At 37.2% G+C, this 19,547-nt stretch overlaps 1 protein-coding gene across 2 annotated transcripts in view; it reads left to right on the top strand.

Moving 5' to 3' along the window:
- The window catches only part of LOC128206341 (IQ domain-containing protein E-like), a 109,346-nt gene that overhangs the window by 84,572 nt on the left and 5,227 nt on the right, over nt 1–19,547 (top strand). The window contains exons 14-20 of one of the 2 annotated variants that reach the window (XM_052908731.1): nt 38–113; nt 385–538; nt 3,318–3,374; nt 9,293–9,575; nt 11,917–12,039; nt 14,687–14,871; nt 15,065–15,201. In XM_052908731.1, coding sequence (XP_052764691.1) covers nt 38–113; nt 385–538; nt 3,318–3,374; nt 9,293–9,575; nt 11,917–12,039; nt 14,687–14,871; nt 15,065–15,201 — 1,015 coding nt within the window. The remainder of the gene's footprint in view (nt 1–37; nt 114–384; nt 539–3,317; nt 3,375–9,292; nt 9,576–11,916; nt 12,040–14,686; nt 14,872–15,064; nt 15,202–19,547) is intronic. The other variant, XM_052908740.1, reaches the window with a different exon arrangement.

Genomic DNA, 19,547 nt, shown 5'->3' on the forward strand with positions numbered 1-19,547 from the left:
GTGTCTTTTTATACTTGTATACTACTTATGTTTTTAGAAACTTCAGAAAGCTGATCATGTGATGGATGGTGCATCTATCACATCTTATGACAGCAAGGCTCCCAAAATACAAGGTATGCCGGGTGACAGTCCATATTTGTCCAATTTGTACAAATGGACAGATAGTATACTGGTTATCATTTTAATAGCAATTATAAATGTGTTCATCGATTTTTTTAAACACTATTTGAATACTGGCTTACAAAGCATATAAACAAGGCATGAGAACAGGTAGATAGACATGATACTGAGTGAACACATTTGTTTTCATGACTGCAATTTTATTATATTGACTGAAATAATCAGTTCTCTAATATCAAACATCTACTTGTTAAACACGAACAGGTAAAGTAGCGCTGGAAGGCACATTACAGCAGCGTTTGGACCAGCTGGACCATCGTGAGTCAGAGTTGCTAGATGCCCTGGAGAGGAAGACAGAGAAAATAAAAGGCCTAACAGAGGAGAAAAACAGATGGAAGAGAAGATGTGAGGAGATCGAGTAAGTGGTTTGCTAGGGTAGAGGGGTGTGGGGTGATGTGGTATTAGGAGATAGAATAATAGGACTGATAAGGAAGAGGGGGTGTGAGGAGATAGAGTAAGAGGACTGATAATGAAGAGGGGGTGTGAGGAGAAAGAGTAAGAGGACTGATAATGAAGAGGGGGTGTGAGGAGAAAGAGTAAGAGGACTGATAATGAAGAGGGGGTGTGAGGAGATAGAGTAAGAGGACTGATAATGAAGAGGGGGTGTGAGGAGATAGAGTAAGAGGACTGATAATGAAGAGGGGGTGTGAGGAGAAAGAGTAAGAGGACTGATAATGAAGAGGGGGTGTGAGGAGAAAGAGTAAGAGGACTGATAAGGAAGAGGGGGTGTGAGGAGAAAGAGTAAGAGGACTGATAGGGAAGAGGGGGTGTGAGGAGAAAGAGTAAGAGGACTGATTAGGAAGAGGGGGTGTGAGGAGAAAGAGTAAGAGGATTGATAAGGAAGAGGGGGTGTGAGGAGATAGAGTAAGAGGACTGTTAATGAAGAGGGGGTGTGAGGAGATAAAGTAAGGGGACTGATAGGGTAGAGGAGGTGTGAGGAGATAGAATAAGGGGACTGATAAGGAAGAGGGGGTGTGAGGAGATAGAGTAAGAGGACTGATAGGAAAGAGGGGGTGTGAGGAGATAGAGTAAGAGGACTGTTAATGAAGAGGGGGTGTGAGGAGATAGTGTAAGATGACTGTTAATGAAGAGGGGGTATGAGGAGATAGAGTAAGAGGACTGATAATGAAGAGGGGGTATGAGGAGATAGAGTAAGAGGACTGATAATAAAGAGGGGGTGTGAGGAGATAGAGTAAGAGGACTGATAATAAAGAGGGGGTGTGAGGAGATAGAATAAGAGAACTGATAGGGAAGAGGGGATATAGATGAGATAGAGTAAGAGGACTGATAAGGAAGAGGGGGTGTGGGGAGATGTAGTAAGAGATCTGATAGGAAAGAGGGAGTGTGAGGAGATGTAAGAGGACTGATAGGGAAAAGGGGATATAGATGAGATAGAGTAAGAGGACTGATAGGGAAAAGGGGATATAGATGAGAAAGAGTAAGAGGAATGATAGGGAAGAGGAGGTGTGAGGAGATAGAATAAGAGAACTGATAGGGAAGAGGGAATATAGATGAGATAGAGTAAGAGGACTGATAAGGAAGAGGGGTCGTGGGGAGATAGAGTAAGTGGAATGATAGGGAAAAGGAGGTGTGAGGAGATGGAGTAAGAGGACTGATAAGGAAGAGGGGTCTTGGGGAGAAAGAGTAAGAGGAATGATAGGGAGGAGGAGGTGTGAGGAGATAGAGTAAGAGAACGGATAGGGAAAAGGGAATATAGATGAGAAAGAGTAAGAGGATGGATATGAAAGAGGAGGTGTGAGGAGATAGAGTAAGAGGACTGATAGGGAAGAGGGGATATAGAGAAAGAGGACTGATAAGAAAGAGGGGATGTGGGGAGAAAAAGTAAGAGGACTGATATGGAAAAGGGGGTGTGAGGAGATAGAGTAAGAGGACTGATAGGGAGGAGGAGGTGTGGGGAGATAGAATAAGGGGACTGATTAGGAAGAGGGGTGTGAGGAGATAGAGTAAGAGGACTGATAGGGAAGAGGGGATGTGAGGAGATAGAGTAAGAGGACTGTTAATGAAGAGGGTGTGTGGGGAGATAGAGTAAGAGGACTGATAAGGAAGAGGGGGTGTGGGGAGATAGAGTAAGAGGACTGGTAGGAAAGAGGAGGTGTCAGGCGATAGAATAAGTGGAATGATAGGGAAGATAGTGAGTGAGGAGATAGAAAAAGAAGACTGCTAGGGTAGTGGTGGTGTGGGGAGATAGAGTAAGGGGATTGATAGGGTGGAGGAGGTGTGAGGAGATAGAGTAAGGGGACTGATAGGGTGGAGGAGGTGTGAGGAGATAGAGAAAGAGGACTGCTAGGTAGGATGGGGTGTGAGGAGATAGAGAAAGAGGACTGATAGGGAAGAGGGGGAGTGAGGAGATAGAGTAAGAATACTGCTTGGGTAGAGGAGGTGTGAGGAGATAGAGTGAGGGGACTGATAGGGTAGAGGAGGTGTGAGGAGATAGAGTAAGAGGACTGATAAGGTGGAGGAGGTGTTAGGAGATAGAGTAAGGGGACTGATAGGGTAGAGGAGGTGTGAGGAGATAGAGTAAGGGGACTGATAGGGTAGAGGAGGTGTGAGGAGATAGAGTAAGAGGACTGATAGGGTGGAGGAGGTGTGGGGAGATAGAGTAAGAGGACTGTTAGGTAGGATGGGGTGTGATGAGATAGAATAAGAGTTCTGATAGGGAAGATAGGGAGTGAGGAGATATAGAAAGAAGGCTGCTAGGGTATAGGTGTAAGGAGATAAAGTAAGTTGATTAAAGGGGAAGAGGAGGTGTGTGAAGATAGAGTAGGTAGGAGTGATAGGAAAGAGGACTTATGAGGTGATATAGTGAGTGTGTTTAAATGGAAGAGGAGGTGTGTGTGATAGAATAAGAGGACTGATAGGGAAGAGGAGGTGTGATGAGATGAAATAAGTGGATTGAAGAGGGTTTTTTCAGGAGATATGCCTTAATCTTTAGAGTTCTTTAATACAGTCAAATAACCATTCTTGTGTGTCTGGCTCAAGTTTGTTTTATTGTTGGATAATTAAAATGACACTCAAATAATAATTAAACTGGTAAATTAACTGTCCAGCTACATTTCTGTTTTTCATTGGGCTGCTGTGAAAGGAGAAACACATATACTTCATGTAACTTGTTTCAGGAAGGGAAGAATAGTAGATGACTATCATTCAGATGCAAGGGAGCGAACCCCGAGAAGGTATGTAATATTGACATATAACTTTAAACACATGTTTGTAAAAATAATGATAAGTGTCAAGTGTCCCTCAGTCAGGTGTCCCTTGAAATTATCACTTATTATACCCACACCACTTGGTGTTGTGGGCTACCGTAAATGACTGGGTATAAGACGGGAGGGGGTATTAGACGCAGGGAAAAAAATCTGTGAAAAGTCCAAGAAAAAAACTTTTAATCTATGTTTTTGGTTAAAAGACGCATAGAAAAGATGTCAAATCGTCTGGCATTTTCGGCCACCATGTTTGTTGACAGTGACAAAAAAAAAAAATTCATGAAAATTTCGATGGTTATCTTTAAAACCATACAATGATAAACTGTTGAGAATGATAAGTTAAGTTATGCAAAAACCTTATATTGTACGGGTTTGTTCTCAAAATGTCAACACCTACAGAAAAGAATAAAGAATGAGACAAAGTGCGAAAAAACGAGACCATTATCGCAACAGTATGTAGTATTGGTATGTTAAACAGGATAAAGGCAGTCAAGTTTTTCACACCTTCGAGTACAACTGACAAAAAAATATTTTGACAGTGCCCAACTTTGCTTTTTTATATGCAAGTTTAATTATTGTTCAATTCAATTTATTATTCAAAATAATATTGAATAACTTTAATCAAAAAATATTTTTGTTTAAATTATAAACGTTTTACGATATACCGTATCCCGATCTTCAACTGCCGTTTTAACTCGTACATTCTCGATCAATATGACGCGAGTAATATCCCTTTCTACATAAATCTAAACAAACTCTCGTCTTGAAATCGACCTCAGAAAAAAGTTAAAAAAATTGTGACTGGGTATTATACGCAGGCATTTTTTTGCATCGAGATCTGAGGGAAAAAAGGGCGTCTTATACCCAGTCATTTACGGTATATTGGAATCACCTTGTCCTGGCTGTCCCTTGTGCAGTCTTTTTATCCATCTCCGTATTTTTGGGGGGAATTGACTATTACATACACATATTGACTTAGTTGAGGAGGAGTGCATTAGAAACTTAAGTTTGTGTATGTTATTTTTAGAGTTATTGCACTTTGATTGCAGTTTTACTAATTATTAGAATTATTGCCCTATTTTGTGTATGATATATTTAAAATTATTGCTCTTTGATTCTTTTGTGTATTTTTTATTCTTTTCAACAATTTATTATCCCCCTGAATGTAGGCATATTAAAATTTCACTGTTCATCCATGTGTGTGCCTCAATTTCTCGTGTCTGATCTGTAACTTTCTCTTGCATGGACATATTTTAAAATATCATGTCACATGTGTTTGACATAACATGATGACATGTGTCCCCACAATATAAGAATGATGAACGTCGTTGTTCGGCAGGGCTGGCTTCATCAAACTTACTTATGAAACTGAAGCCTTTAGGCCAGAGTTTTTTTATCTTTAGATTTACGGGAGATTTTTCAAAAAGTTGGGTAAGGAGGAGGAAATAAAAATAAAAATAAAATTCATAAAATGTCCCAAAGGAAAAATAAATAAAAATAAAACGGATTTTTCTCCGATTTTTTTTATTTTTTAAATCTTCTTATATCATGAAGACAAAACACACCTTACTTGTGCCAGCTATTTCATAGGCTGAAAAGAGGGTGATAGATCACCATAAAGTTTCAAAAGCATAATTAAAAGATCCTTTTAATGACTGAAAATATTGACCTCAACACTGTGAGTTCAAGTGCTCATTGAAATTAATTGTATGTATTTGTTCGAATGCATCTATGCATATGAGGTGCATATATTATCAACCCATGGATTTTATGAAACATGTCAGCGTAATACAGAAGTTTAAATGGCCAATTCTAACCTTCTGCCCACAATATAAGCATATCCTTTCCATTGTGAAGTAATCAAACATTGAACACAGTTTCAGACATGGTATAATAAGGAGGTCAAATGTGTTTTTCTGTCTTTAACGAAATAGCACCGTGACAATTGACTGTGATGTGGTTTTTATATAGAAAATATAACCAAAAAAAGTAGAAGCCCTGATGGAAATTCCTCTTCACTTCAAAGTTTGACAGGGCTTACGGATACACAGACAGTCAAAATCTACATTTATGTACTTCACCAAAGAAAATTCGGGAGCATTAAGATAAATTTTACAAGTGTTATATGTTTCAAAAAACCAGGTCTAAGAACTGATTTTAGAATCAGTCCTGAAAAATATCATTCTAATTCCAGCTATGCCCGTTGGCAATAAACAACGGATAAGTTTGACTTCTTGCGCTGACTGCCAGATATCTTATGTTCAGATTTTTCTGTTTTATCGGAAACACACACTATGTTATTATTACATCATTTTCAGTATTCTATAACGATTTAAATTCTAAATCATTATTAAACTAATTAACAACTACGAATATCACGATACCTTGTGTTTTTCTCTTCAAATATGTGATCGTGAAGCAGTGTGTTCAATGCTCCCCAGAGTCAAATTCAGAAAAAAATATCCATTTTGACTATGATGAACACGATATCATTTTGCAGTTTGTGTTTGTCAGAAGCTATACATTTTTGCGCTGTAATCCAATTCATCCTTGTTAATATACGACATGCGCCAACGACTTTTAATAGACAATACAACCCACGAATTTCTGACTCCTTATTTTGACCGGAAGTTTCGCAATCATTCCACGAAACGCGAACAACATACTGAATCTACAAAAAAATCACAATAAACACGCTCTAAATTCACCACGGTTTGATTTAAATAATGAAACATAAACATCGGAACGTTTTTGTAGTAAAACATTTCTATATAGCTGCAGAAATTGTGAGAAATAAGGGGTATGACAAAAAGTACTTTCACTTTTGACAGGACGTTGTTATGGTAACGGGTACCTGTTCTGTTTCCCCGCGTATTTCCGACTGGTTTATGTGGTTTGTGCGGTAAAAAGACCGATAATGAATGACAATTGGTACACAAGTTGGTTCTGAGATATGGGTTATAGAACACTAATTTTATTTTTTCCTTAACATTGGAGCATCGTTCGTCGGAAAAAATAAAAATAAAACTACGAAAATGAATTTTATTTTTATTTGGGTTTTGCAATATTTAGGTACGGCGCTCCCGTAAATCTAAAGATATAAAAACTCTGGCCTTAGTTAGAGCTGACATATCTTGACCAAACTATGTATGTATGGGAAGAGATTATGGAGACCTTTTATGGGGTTGCATTTGGGGCCCCAAGGATCAAGGTCAAGGTCACTGTTTCTAAAAATAGAAAAAAGACCAGTTGAATCTGAGTTACTTTAGTTAGGGTGGACATACGTTGACTATACTTGGTAGAGTAATGGAGACCTTTCATGGGATTGCATTTGGGGCCCCTTGGGTCAAGGTTAAGGTCACTGTTACCAAAAATAGAAAAAAAAACTTGAATATGAATTACATGTATATTAGTTACGGTTGACATATCTTGACTAAACTTGGTATTTAGGAAGAGTTTAAAGAGACCTTTCTTGGGATTGTGGTTGGGACCTCTGGGGTGAAGGTCAAGGCCATTGAAACTAAAAATAGAAAAATTGTTGAAACTGTATAACTTTAGTAAGGGTTGACATACTTTGACTAAACTTGGTATTTAGGAAGAGATTTTGGAGACCTTTCATGGAATTGTGTTCGGGGCCCTTGGGGTCAAGATCAAGGTCACTGTTACTTAAAATAGAAAAATGGTTGAAACTGAATAACTTTAGTTTGGGTTGGCATATCTTGACTTATTTTTAAGAGTTTATTAAGACCTTTCATGGGATGGCGTTTTTTGCCCCTGGTGTCAAGGTCAAGGTCACTGTTACTAAAAACAGAAAAATGGTTGAACCTGAATAACTTAAGTTAGGGTTGACATATCTTGAATAAACTTGGTATTTAGGAATCGTTTATGGAGACCTTTCGTTGGATTGTGTTTGGGGCCCCTGGGGTCAAGGTCACTGTTACTAAAAATAGCAAAACAGTAGAAACTGAATCTCAAAATGAAGGCTGAAGTTCTTCTGTTATTCATTGAAAACCTGGTTTGGTCGCATTGTTGCATTTCTTGGAATGCTGCATATAAGGATTTAAGAGTATTTTACTCATGTATGGAAACTGTACTGCTAGGTCAATTAAACCAGATACCGAAAGAAAACCAACAGTCAAATGTTATAATTGGTGATTGAAAACAAAATGCTATTGCCCATTAAATGCCAAAAATATGATGTGGTCCGCTGACGTTGTTAAACTGGATTTTTATCAAAATACAGTGATATACGGACCGATCAACTTTATGTATCAAAAGAAGGAACCGTTTAATATAAGGTATATTATTTTATTAAAGGGCTTTTAGATTCCATATCATTTTAAAAAAGCTTTACAGTGATAAATATGTTAAGTGCTAGACATTGCATCAAATAGTTAGTATTGAATATAATTATGGATGAAATGCTATGAGTATGAATCATGTGTATAAAATAGAGATGTAAACAAATGGCAATATTCGAATATTCGGCAATTCTTTCGATCAAATATTCGACTACTAAAATACACCTTTTAGAAGATATAGTAAACTATTATTATTATTCACCAAAGTTATAGCTGATGCATTTTAACCATACTTTGATGTAGCCAGTACACGCCGCGGACCCTGATTTTTCCCCCAAATGAGCCTCTGAAATTCAGAAAGAAAAAAGTAATACATTTTGAACAAAAAAAATCAAATAATTTAATTCCACTGCTGTCTTATTTGTAAACAGTGTGAAATTAGATGGATTCCTGGTCAAATGATGTTATGCGCCAATGGAGGGTCTTTCTGTAGGATGAGCAGCCTCATTCTGGGATTGACCTCTGCTAAATATAACTATGGAAAATCCAAACCAACTCGGGAACTAGTCTAAATAATAAACGTTCACATATGTGGAATATGACTTAATGGAGGAAATATTCCATAAAACATTGTAAAAAATTGGAACAGTTTAAAGCGCATACATGTAACAACATTATTGTAACACAATCATGTCATTCATATCTTCACGGGGATTTTAGCAATGTTGCACAGCTTAATTTGCACACAAGACAACACATTGATGTGAAGGCCGATTTCTTTAATCCTTAAATTGGCAAAGGCATTTAATTTTACCCAAAATAATTGAAATTGTTGATGTCACATGTCTAATAGCCAGTTATTGTAATATTGCGGGGACTCATTCAAGTACCGAACAATATGTCCATAAATGACATATGATGCGTGTTTAGTGTATTGACATCACATTCACACCTTTGGCAATATGGGCCATTCGTTGTAAAAACAAGACAAACAAACTTTAACTCATCAACAGAGTTGTAGGCAAAATGTTGATACTTCTATTTATTCAACAATCAAAAATGGAATATTCGAATACCAATTGTGGCATTCGAATACCAAACGCTTGATCGAATATTCATTTTCATCCCTATTATTAAACATCCGGACATCATTGTTTGCATGTTTTGGTGATTTTATGATTGATGGGTATTTTAGATGGTGAAATTGTGGTGTATTCAGATACATTTCCATCTAATCTATAAAAAAAATCATACAAATAAAATGAATGGAAATTATCTACGAAAGGATTATAACCTTAAGTTGACTTGGGTATCCAACAAGGTGCATTATATTTTGCACCCTGTGATGAATTATTGCAAACAAATATTTGTTTTTTTCAATTTTGAATGAATGCATGCATGAACTAAACACATACTTTTTGCTCCAACTACTGGGTTACAATTTGCCAGAATGGTTTGGTGTCCGGACTGGATACCTGACTTGGAGGTTCTGGTGTTTCTCCCTCATGATCCTTGGACACATGAGTGTTGAATGCGGATGGGTTTATTAATGATATTTGTATTGGTCAAGCTTGAATTCTATGTCAGTGCCAATAGACCACCAAGTGCTAGATCAAGAGGCAGCATAAGGGATCAGGGTATGCAGGAGGCAGAAGTTGAACGCACACCACATAGAGACTCCGAGACCACACCTAGACGAGGACGACCAATCAGTGGACGGTCAGACAGAAGACCCCCTAGTGCTAAGCGACGCACATCTGTCGACAGCAGCGTGTCATCAGGTCGGAGGCAGAGAATTCAGAACTTCAAGGAGACGCGGTCAGCCAAGGTCATCCAGAGAAACTGGAGGTCACACCAAGACCAGCAGCAGGTGCGTGCTTATAGTTATGTATGTTTTACCTTGTTATTTTTATACACAATGTAAAATTTACAAGTACATTGTATGCAATTTATATTCTTTCATACAGTCAACTATATTATTCTCAATTTTTGTATAATTTTCTATTGTAGAACTGTAGATTAATTGATAATATGTTTATTGGCACTTTTTATTCTGTACATTTATTTTTCTCATAGTAATTGCTCTTGTATTTTATATCAATAGATAATGAAATCATTTTGCATGATTTACAAAGTATTATTAAATTTCAACTCAAAATTTGTGAAATAAGTATATGAATAGTATTTTGATTATTTTACCAGAGAAATCACCAGTTGATTTCTCCCAAAATGGAAAACAAACATGAAGATATTAAACATTGGTTAGCTCATGTTAGCCATCAACATCATGCACATGAATCAACACATGATTCTGGAGTCCCTCATAACCTGAACCCCACACTTGGACCACACCAGGGTCACACACTTACTGATAAACATGATCATATTCAGAAAACAATACCAGCACATCAGCATGCTTTGAAGAGAACAGCAAGCAAACCTCATCCACAAGACACTCATACTATGGGAACACATGCACAACTACAAAATAAGGGTAACATGCAAGTGCCTAATCAACACATTGTCAAAAAGGAGGGCAGTCATGCATCATTGGTCACTAAAAAAAACCGGAACGGTGAAAACTGATAATGTTCAAAAAGGGCAAGAAATGGAAGATAAAAAGGAAGACCACAAGAACTATATAAATGATGAAAGTGTAGGTGTAATGGCACAAAGTGTGATACTTGCAAGCCTTGGAAAGTGTAGGTGTAATGGCACAAAGTGTGATACTTGCAAGCCTTGGAAAGTGTAGGTGTAATGGCACAAAGTGTGATACTTGCAAGCCTTGGCAAGTGTAGGTGTAATGGCACAAAGTGCGCTACTTGCAAGCCTTGGCAAGTGTAGGTGTAACGGCACAAAGTGCGCTACTTGCAAGCCTTGGCAAGTGTAGGTGTAACGGCACAAAGTGCGCTACTTGCAAGCCTTGGCAAGTGTAGGTGTAACGGCACAAAGTGCGATACTTGCAAGCCTTGGCAAGTGTAGGTGTAACGGCACAAAGTGCGATACTTGCAAGCCGTGGCAAGTGTAGGTGTAACGGCACAAAGTGCGATACTTGCAAGCCGTGGCAAGTGTAGGTGTAATGGCACAAAGTGCGATACTTGCAAGCCGTGGCAAGTGTAGGTGTAATGGCACAAAGTGCGATACTTGCAAGCCGTGGCAAGTGTAGGTGTAATGGCACAAAGTGCGATACTTGCAAGCCGTGGCAAGTGTAGGTGTAATGGCACACAGTGCGATACTTGCAAGCCGTGGCAAGTGTAGGTGTAATGGCACAAAGTGCGATACTTGCAAGCCGTGGCAAGTGTAGGTGTAATGGCACAAAGTGCGATACTTGCAAGCCGTGGCAAGTGTAGGTGTAATGGCACAAAGTGCGATACTTGCAAGCCTTGGCAAGTGTAGGTGTAATGGCACAAAGTGCGATACTTGCAAGCCTTGGAAAGTGTAGGTGTAATGGCACAAAGTGCGATACTTGCAAGCCTTGGAAAGTGTAGGTGTAATGGCACAAAGTGCGATACTTGCAAGCCTTGGAAAGTGTAGGTGTAATTGCACAAAGTGCGCTACTTGCAAGCCTTGGCAAGTGTAGGTGTAATGGCACAAAGTGCGCTACTTGCAAGCCTTGGCAAGTGTAGGTGTAATGGCACAAAGTGCGCTACTTGAAAGCCTTGGCAAGTGTAGGTGTAATGGCACAAAGTGCGCTACTTGCAAGCCTTGGCAAGTGTAGGTGTAACGGCACAAAGTGCGCTACTTGCAAGCCTTGGCAAGTGTAGGTGTAACGGCACAAAGTGCGCTACTTGCAAGCCTTGGAAAGTGTTGGTGTAATGGCACAAAGTGCGATACTTGCAAGCTTTGGCAACTCAATGTTTTTGAGAACACATCTTCTTTTTCTGGGTGTTTGTCAGTTTACAGGCCTTGGTCCATTAATATGCATGTCATAATAGATATATCTACAGTTTTGTCATCAAGACAAAAGTAAGAGTACAGTTTAATCAAAATCATGTTGCCCTTTGGTTATTTATTGACAATTTCTCTATTTATAGCTTTTTGGCCAACCCCAAACACCCTGTTATGGCACTACATGTACATTGTATTGCACAATTTGCTGGAATTCTGATATGCATTATAGACATAACTGTTGGTGTAACCTCTTGCACACTGACATTAGTTTGTGTAAAGGCTAGTTCTAACAGGGCAGACATTGCACCACTTGTTTGTAGGTTAAACAAAAACATGAGCAAGATCGAAAGGTTAACCAGTTCCGTGAGAACAATGCAGCGAAGAAGATCCAGCGACACTGGACAAAACATCAGTATGAGAAACATGAGCATGAGAGGGAGGAGGTTTGTACAGTGTTCATCTTATACACTCTCAATTTAACATGTGTGTGTGTGAGTGCATGCGTGCCTGGTGTGTGCGTGTCTGTGTTGGTAATGGCTTCTATATCCTACTGCATTTTTGTTTCTTTTACATGGCTGTGCTGACATTAGGCCAGAGAAAACTTATTTGAAATTCAAATGTAAACTATTGGGGCAGAATGTTTCATTGAGAGGCAATCGGCAAGAGAATCTAAAAAGGAGACTTTCTCTGGCCTTATGCTTAGTTTTGTAGAAGTGCTGACTTGTGTGTTTCTGCTATCATGGTTTTTGCTAACTAGTACAGTCGCTTCCCTATGTTGATACTAAAAACTTCCCTTGTTTCCATAAATAACAGTTTTCAGTACAGCAGAAAAATGATATTTTAAGTTACATGGTTAGTAGGTGACCCGATATGGGATATATGGGGCAAAGGAAACCATATTGGATGAGAGCGAAGCTCAAACCCGAATATGGTTTTCTGCGCCCCGTATAACTCTTATCGGGTCACCTACTAACCCTAAACGTATATATCACGTCGACAACCTTTTCAATTGGAATATAAAAGCCATTTTGGTAAGATATAAATTTTGTGACCCAATATGGAAAAATATGGGGTCACCATGTGACCAGTCCCGGACCAATGGCGTTGCGTCATTTATGTTGAAGGCGTGATATATAGGATTAGTGTTGTTCCAATAATCAATCATAATCGAAAAACACCTGAAAGTCATCAATGACTCATCATCAACTATTGGTGGTGATTTTGCTGTCATTTATAATTAAGAAAAGATCCTAAAGAGCAATTTGAGTCCCACTTCCCTCTGGGGTATGTCAATTTTGAATTTTTGTAATTTATAATCAAAGGTACATGAATGGCGATAACATAAGAGAAGAGCCAGCAAATGCATAAGAAATAGTTCTAGTTATATTAGTTATACAAAAATAAAGGCAAAATAGAAGAGTTGGTGCATGTTTTATTTTTAGTTTCCAGAACTAGGGTTAATTAATTATATTAATAAATCTTTGGTTTATTTAAGTAAACAACGCTGCACATCAGCTTGAATAATTATGAACCACCATGCTCATATTATATATATATATTAAGGCCACACCAAATTGATGTTCCTTTCCGTGGATTTACTGCTATTTTTTTAAAAATGTAAAAAAAATATTTTAAATATTTTTGTATGCCTGCTCCTATAGTTTAATCGCCAACCTGATTTTTTGTTGTAATTATTTTTTAAAAGGCCGAAAAAATAATCAATTATAATTTAGTGCTAGTTTAAGTTTTTTAGTAAAGGGAAGTAACCAATGCGTTGTGTTTTATACTGTATATCGATCGGTTTAGCATTGGTTTCAATTGATTCAATCAAAATGGTGGCTTCCGGCATAAACACTGTGGATCAAATATTCGAAAATTTAATCCTTTTTTTGACAATAAATGTGTTTTGACTATACTTGAAGTCATTTTCATCGTCTCATGCACTAAAGGATCATTAAATGAATCAATAATTATGCAATATAGCTTGTGTATCTGATACTGGTGGCTGTAATATTGCGTTATTAGTGATTCTTTTTGGATGAAAATCATACTTGTAAAACATGTTTTAATTGTATTAAAAATTTGGTTTATCCATACAATGCGTGTACTAAAAACGGATGAATAAATAGTATGTATTCGGACATTTTCCCAATGTCCTATAGACGTTCTGTTCAACTTCCTCAAAATTGCATTCAAATGGGTTTAAGGGCAATTTTATTGAACCATCTTTCTTATTTATATTGATTATAAGAAAAAAATATTTTTCGCTCTTCGCTCGCTCCGGGATTTATGAAAACTGACAAAATTGTACTTTATTATTTTTTTGGCTCGCTCACTCCAAATCTTTTTGGCAAAAATCTGAGGAACCAAACATTAATTTGGTGTGGCCTAAACTGTTTGTTCAATGAAATTAAAGCTAATGTGCTGCAAGATTTTAGTGGATAATTAGATCAATTAGAACAACGTTATGGTTTTTGCCATAATTTCAGAGTCTACATATATGTATGTATCATGTATATATTAAATTATATTTATAGAGAATCTTATCCATCAAAGAAATGTATACAATTTTAAATGAATGTAATGAAAATTTCTACCAAGTCCACACACTAATCATAGAATTTTGATATATTTGAGAAGATATTTATTTAGAGGTTAATACACGGCGTAGCCGGGCCGTTGAGTGACAATTGGCCCGAGTGACTCATAATGGCCCGAGATGTAGTCAGGGCCAATATTTACATAGATATTTGAATATAGATTTGTCATTTTGCATTCTTCTGTCAAAATCTTGTGCTGTACCTGTATGGAATTAACAGGAATGTTAACCAACAGCAGCATTATAAGGGGGTCTAGAGTCATAAAACTTGAGAGAAATGTAACAAGCATACATGTATGCAGTTGTGCACCACAGTGGTGTATAGCATGTGTATGCCTCCAGTTAGATAAGAGTTATGTATTTTGACTTAAAGTATATGAGATAAACCATGATTGTTGAGGGGAATGTTAACTCTTTCTTTGTCTTTCAGGTAATTGCTTAAGTTACTGCTTTCAAGTTGAGTATTTAACCTTTTAAATTTCCAATTCTAGGCTTCCAGCCTTATTCGGGCAGCTCTGATGGGCCATACGACCCGTCGCAAGCAGATAAAAGACTACCATGACGATGATGAAGATGATTACGAGACAGATAACGAAGAATATAACGAATGTGTCAACCTCATACAGTCTGCCATGCTAGGACATAATACACGCAAAACCAACATGAAAAACTTGAAGTACGTTACTGAATACTCACAGCAACATAAAAGTTCAAGTCAGAAGGACTTCAAGATTATCCATACATTTATCAACTCTCTACAAACGTAGCAATTCTAAAAGATTAATTGTTTATATTTAAACTCATTAACTGCAAAGGATTTATATGTACTTTGTCTGTTTTTAGGAAAAAATCTTATTTATCTTTTTCAGCCTTTCGTCTATGGGAGAGGAGGAGGATGATGATGATGATGACATTGAGGAGGCCCCACGTCGCCGGCTGTCCTCCTCCCTTCGCTCCAATCGTCCCCAGTCTCCGGCCCCCTACAGACAGCAGAGGCCCCAGTCAGGTATGTTATGTGAGCTGTCTCATGAGGTTTTACCATATACCCCCTGACAAACTAAGTTTGAAAGGGGGTATATTGGAGTCATCCTGTGGTCAGATGGTCCGTAGTAATTTTCCTTTTAAGGCGGATATCTTGATAATAACGGGATGGAATTTAATTAAACTTCATAAGATGAAAGACCTTAATGAGGGAAAGTTCAGTGTTCAAGAACCATAATTGAATTACAGCTAACAGAGTTATTGCCCATTATTATTTTTTTCTTGTCTGGAACATAACTTCAAAATTACGGGACAAAATTCAATAAAACATCATACAATGATAGAATATAATGAGAGGAAGTGCAGTTTGTATAAACCATTATAACTCTATTTAAGCTAAAAAGGTAGTTATTGCCCTTTGTTACTTTTTCTTGTTGGGAGGATACCTTAAAAACTCCTGGATGGAATTCAAATAACTTCATACAATGAAAGAACAAAATGAGGAAAGGGCAGTATTTAAGAACCAGATGTAATTTAATTAAACTTTCCTACAATGATAAAGCACATTGAAAAAAACTATTGAATGGAATTCAATAAAAGTTCATACAATGATAGAACACAATGAGAGACAATAATTGAACACAATGAGAGAAAGTGCAGTATGAAGAACCATAACTCTATTTCAGCTAACTGTGGAGATATTACCCTTTGTTACATTTTCTTGTTAGCAGTGTAGCTTGAAAACTACTGATGGAATTTATTTGAACTGCATACAATGGTTAGGGCAGTTTTTTATGCCCCCGAAAGTTGGCATATTAAAATCGCACCGTCCGTCCGTCCGTCCGGCTCTGTAACTTTCCCTTGTATGGACAGATTTTAAAATAACTTGCCACATGTGTTCCACATACCAAGACGACGTGTCGCGTGCAAGACCGGTGTCCCTACCTCAAAGGTCAAGGTCACACTTAGTGTTTATTCACAATGGAGTGCTGCATATAAGGACATAGAGTATAGGTTGTCGTGTCCGGGCTGTAACTTTCTCTTGTATGGACAGATTTTAAAATAACTTCCCATATGTGTTCCACATACCAAGACAACGTGTCGCGTGCATGACCCGTGTCCCTACCTCAAAGGTCAAGGTCACACTTAGTGTTTATTCACAATGGAGTGCTGCATACAAGGACATAGGGTATAGGTTGTCGTGTCCAGGCTGTAACTTTCTCTTGTATGGACAGATTTTAAAATAACTTGCTACATGTGTTCCACATACGAAGATGACATGATGTGTGCAAGACCCATGTCCCTACCTCTAAGGTGAAAGATACACAAGTGTTTATTCACAAGGGAATTCTGAATATAAGGACATAACAGTGTAGGCTGTCAAGTATGGGTGGTATTTTTTATTTTCAGAGGCAATTTAAAATAACTTGCCATATGTATTGACACGTAAAGGCAAGATCAACTTTTCATGTACTGACCTTGTTCGTAGGTCAATGTCACATTTGGGGGCATTCGTCACATACTGTGACAGCTCTTGTTTATTTTTCGTTTTACGGGAAATTTTTCAAAAATAAGCGCCAGGAGGAGGGAATAAAATTAAGAAAAAGATGTCCAAAAATGAGCGTCGAGAAAAAAATAAAATAATAAGATGGATTTTCCGAATTTTTTTTCTTTTTTTCTGAAAATTTTATAGAATGTTTTGAAGTTGTGCACACTTGTTTTGTATTCCATACTGCCTGTTATATAATATATCTGTATAATAAAGTCAAAACAAATTTCCCCGCATCTCGAGGTAAGGCCCTTTCCCCACTATTTTCAGCGCAAAAACAAAACCACCGCATTCACTAAGCACTGTGGGGCCACCTGGAAGGTAAAAACACGGCCCATTTCTCTCATTATCCCCTATATACCCCTGGACCTCGGGGACCATGGTAACAATTGACTGGTGCATAATCTGGTGCATAATGCACGTTTAAGGAACTTTTTTTAACATTTGGATATTCATTTTACTCCCTAAACGCCACAAGTCAACTGATTCACACCAGTGAAAATATATTCTTCAACTGTAACTCCACAGTATTTAACACTGCACGGTTAAATAAAAATTACACATAAATTATTATATATGCATGATTTTAATATGAGCATCTCTGCTTTTGTAGTGCTTTTAATAGTCACTGAAACTCGCACTAGCAAAACATAAGGCATCTGGCGTGTCTAAAATGTTGATTAATATCATTTTGGGTACATATATTGAGATAAACAACACATCTGAAGAAATTTAAAGTCTTTGATATACAAGAAAAGAAACAAGGTATGTAACTCAAACTTACCAGATTTCACAGTAGAGTCCATTTTTTATAGTTTCTAAATCAGCATACAAACAATCCATTTTAAAATGGGTGACATGAAAAGAGAAGCCAATGCCCATTAAAATGGAATATGCAATATGTTGGTATAACTTTATTGTCTTTAGACAAACAAGCCAAATCCAATGTCACATTCTCGTCTTTTTCTGTTGTCACTGTCAGAAACTGTACAGCTAATTCCAATTATCAGTGTATCCCCGTGTAAACCGGTCTACACACAGAAATATTTAAGAAATTTTATGCTTTGGTGTAAAGAAAATACAATTCCGTTCCAAAATATCACAAAATGACAAACGCACTGATTTTATGAACAACAGTGTATCAGTCTTCAAACTAAATCCACTTTCGTAAAAGGCGGCCATTTTCCTTACAAGCGCTTAGATGATGATAATAAGCAAGTTTCAAGTTTTATTTTCATCATGGCATATAATATGCATGTGATATCACAAAACAATGTAACATATTTCAGTTGACATCATAAGCACGGTGGAGTTTATATGGGAAATGTTTTCTCATTATTCAATGATAGAGGGGATTCAAAAATAGAGATGTCGTAAAATGACTTATTTGCTACATAATGGTTTAAAGCTTTCTATGGGGATAAGATAACTATATGGGAAGCAGTTTTGATATATCTTAGTCGTGATTACTAATATGATTACTGTATTGAAACGAAGTGTTGACTAAAAGGGATTCAGTTTTGGAAAAAACGAAAATCTGTACTATATGGGATCCAGTTTTGTGAACTCAACAAATGTTTAGTCATATAACATAAGACAGTTGATTAAAGGGATTCAGTTTTGGTTAAATGCAATTTATGGGTATACAATTACTATATGGGATCCAGTTTAGGCATCTCTACTGGTTAGGTTAGGCTGTAATATTTTTAAGATATATTGCATTTACATAATTGCTTATCAAACATTTATAACCTGATTTGAAGACAAAACATTTTTTGGTCTGTTAGTATATAAGGCATTTTATGATATACGAAACCCAGTATAGATAGTAAATACAGACTAGTCTCGTTCTCAATATTGTGTAATATATACTACATCAAAACTCTTCTTGTCATGAAGTGTGGCATGAGATTTTATTTAATAAAATTGAAACTTGATTATAAATACTATTAAGAAACAAATAAACTAATGCAATTTTATCCAAATGATTTGAATTATTTATTTATATATAATATGCATTTTCCTTCTATGCTAATGAATATTGTATTGTACAATGTAATAATTTAGATGCCCTATCTTCTCTAATTCATAAGTCTTATAGTCATATGTGCAAATTATTTTACCAGTTCGTTGAATAGAAACCAAATAAACAACATTGACATTTCCTAAGTTTTACTTCAAATATTATAAACGTATAATAGCCTTGCTATATAATAACTACAATTGGTACAACAGCTTAACAAACAAAAATAAAAGGATTGGCAAAATATGGCCGTGAAAACGAACGGACTCCATGATAGGTCATAGTGACACACGCCTGGAAGTCCGAAAAGAACCACGCAAGCCGAGAGAGGCTAGGCTGAGCCGTTGTATTAAATGTATATTCAAAGTGTACTCTATAAATACTATAGTGTCCTATGATATGCCCGTGCTGGAATAGACTGTTTGGCAAAATACTACAACCCAGCAACTACGGTCTACGTGCAAATGCTCCTTACCAAAAGCAACTGCAAAACCCACAATATACCCGCAATCTCCTAGAAACGCAACGCAACGCAACAATGCAACCCACAATTGCCAACAGCCAATGCAACATCTGCAATATATCTCCGCAATCTCATGGCAACGCAACGCAATGCAACGCAACCACCGGGACACCAAGTACTAGGACGTTCCCGGCCTTGTGCAACAGACATGCAACAGACTCCTTAAGAACTTGTTATTCCAGCAATGGGATAATAAACGTTATTTATATCTATATTCATCCTAATTAATTGATTTTAGTTTATAATTCCCAATTTCACATGCATAGCCCTCTTGTT

The sequence above is a fragment of the Mya arenaria genome, chromosome 2 (genome assembly GCF_026914265.1).
Source record: "Mya arenaria isolate MELC-2E11 chromosome 2, ASM2691426v1".
In the NCBI taxonomy this organism is placed as follows: Eukaryota; Metazoa; Mollusca; class Bivalvia; order Myida; family Myidae; genus Mya; species Mya arenaria.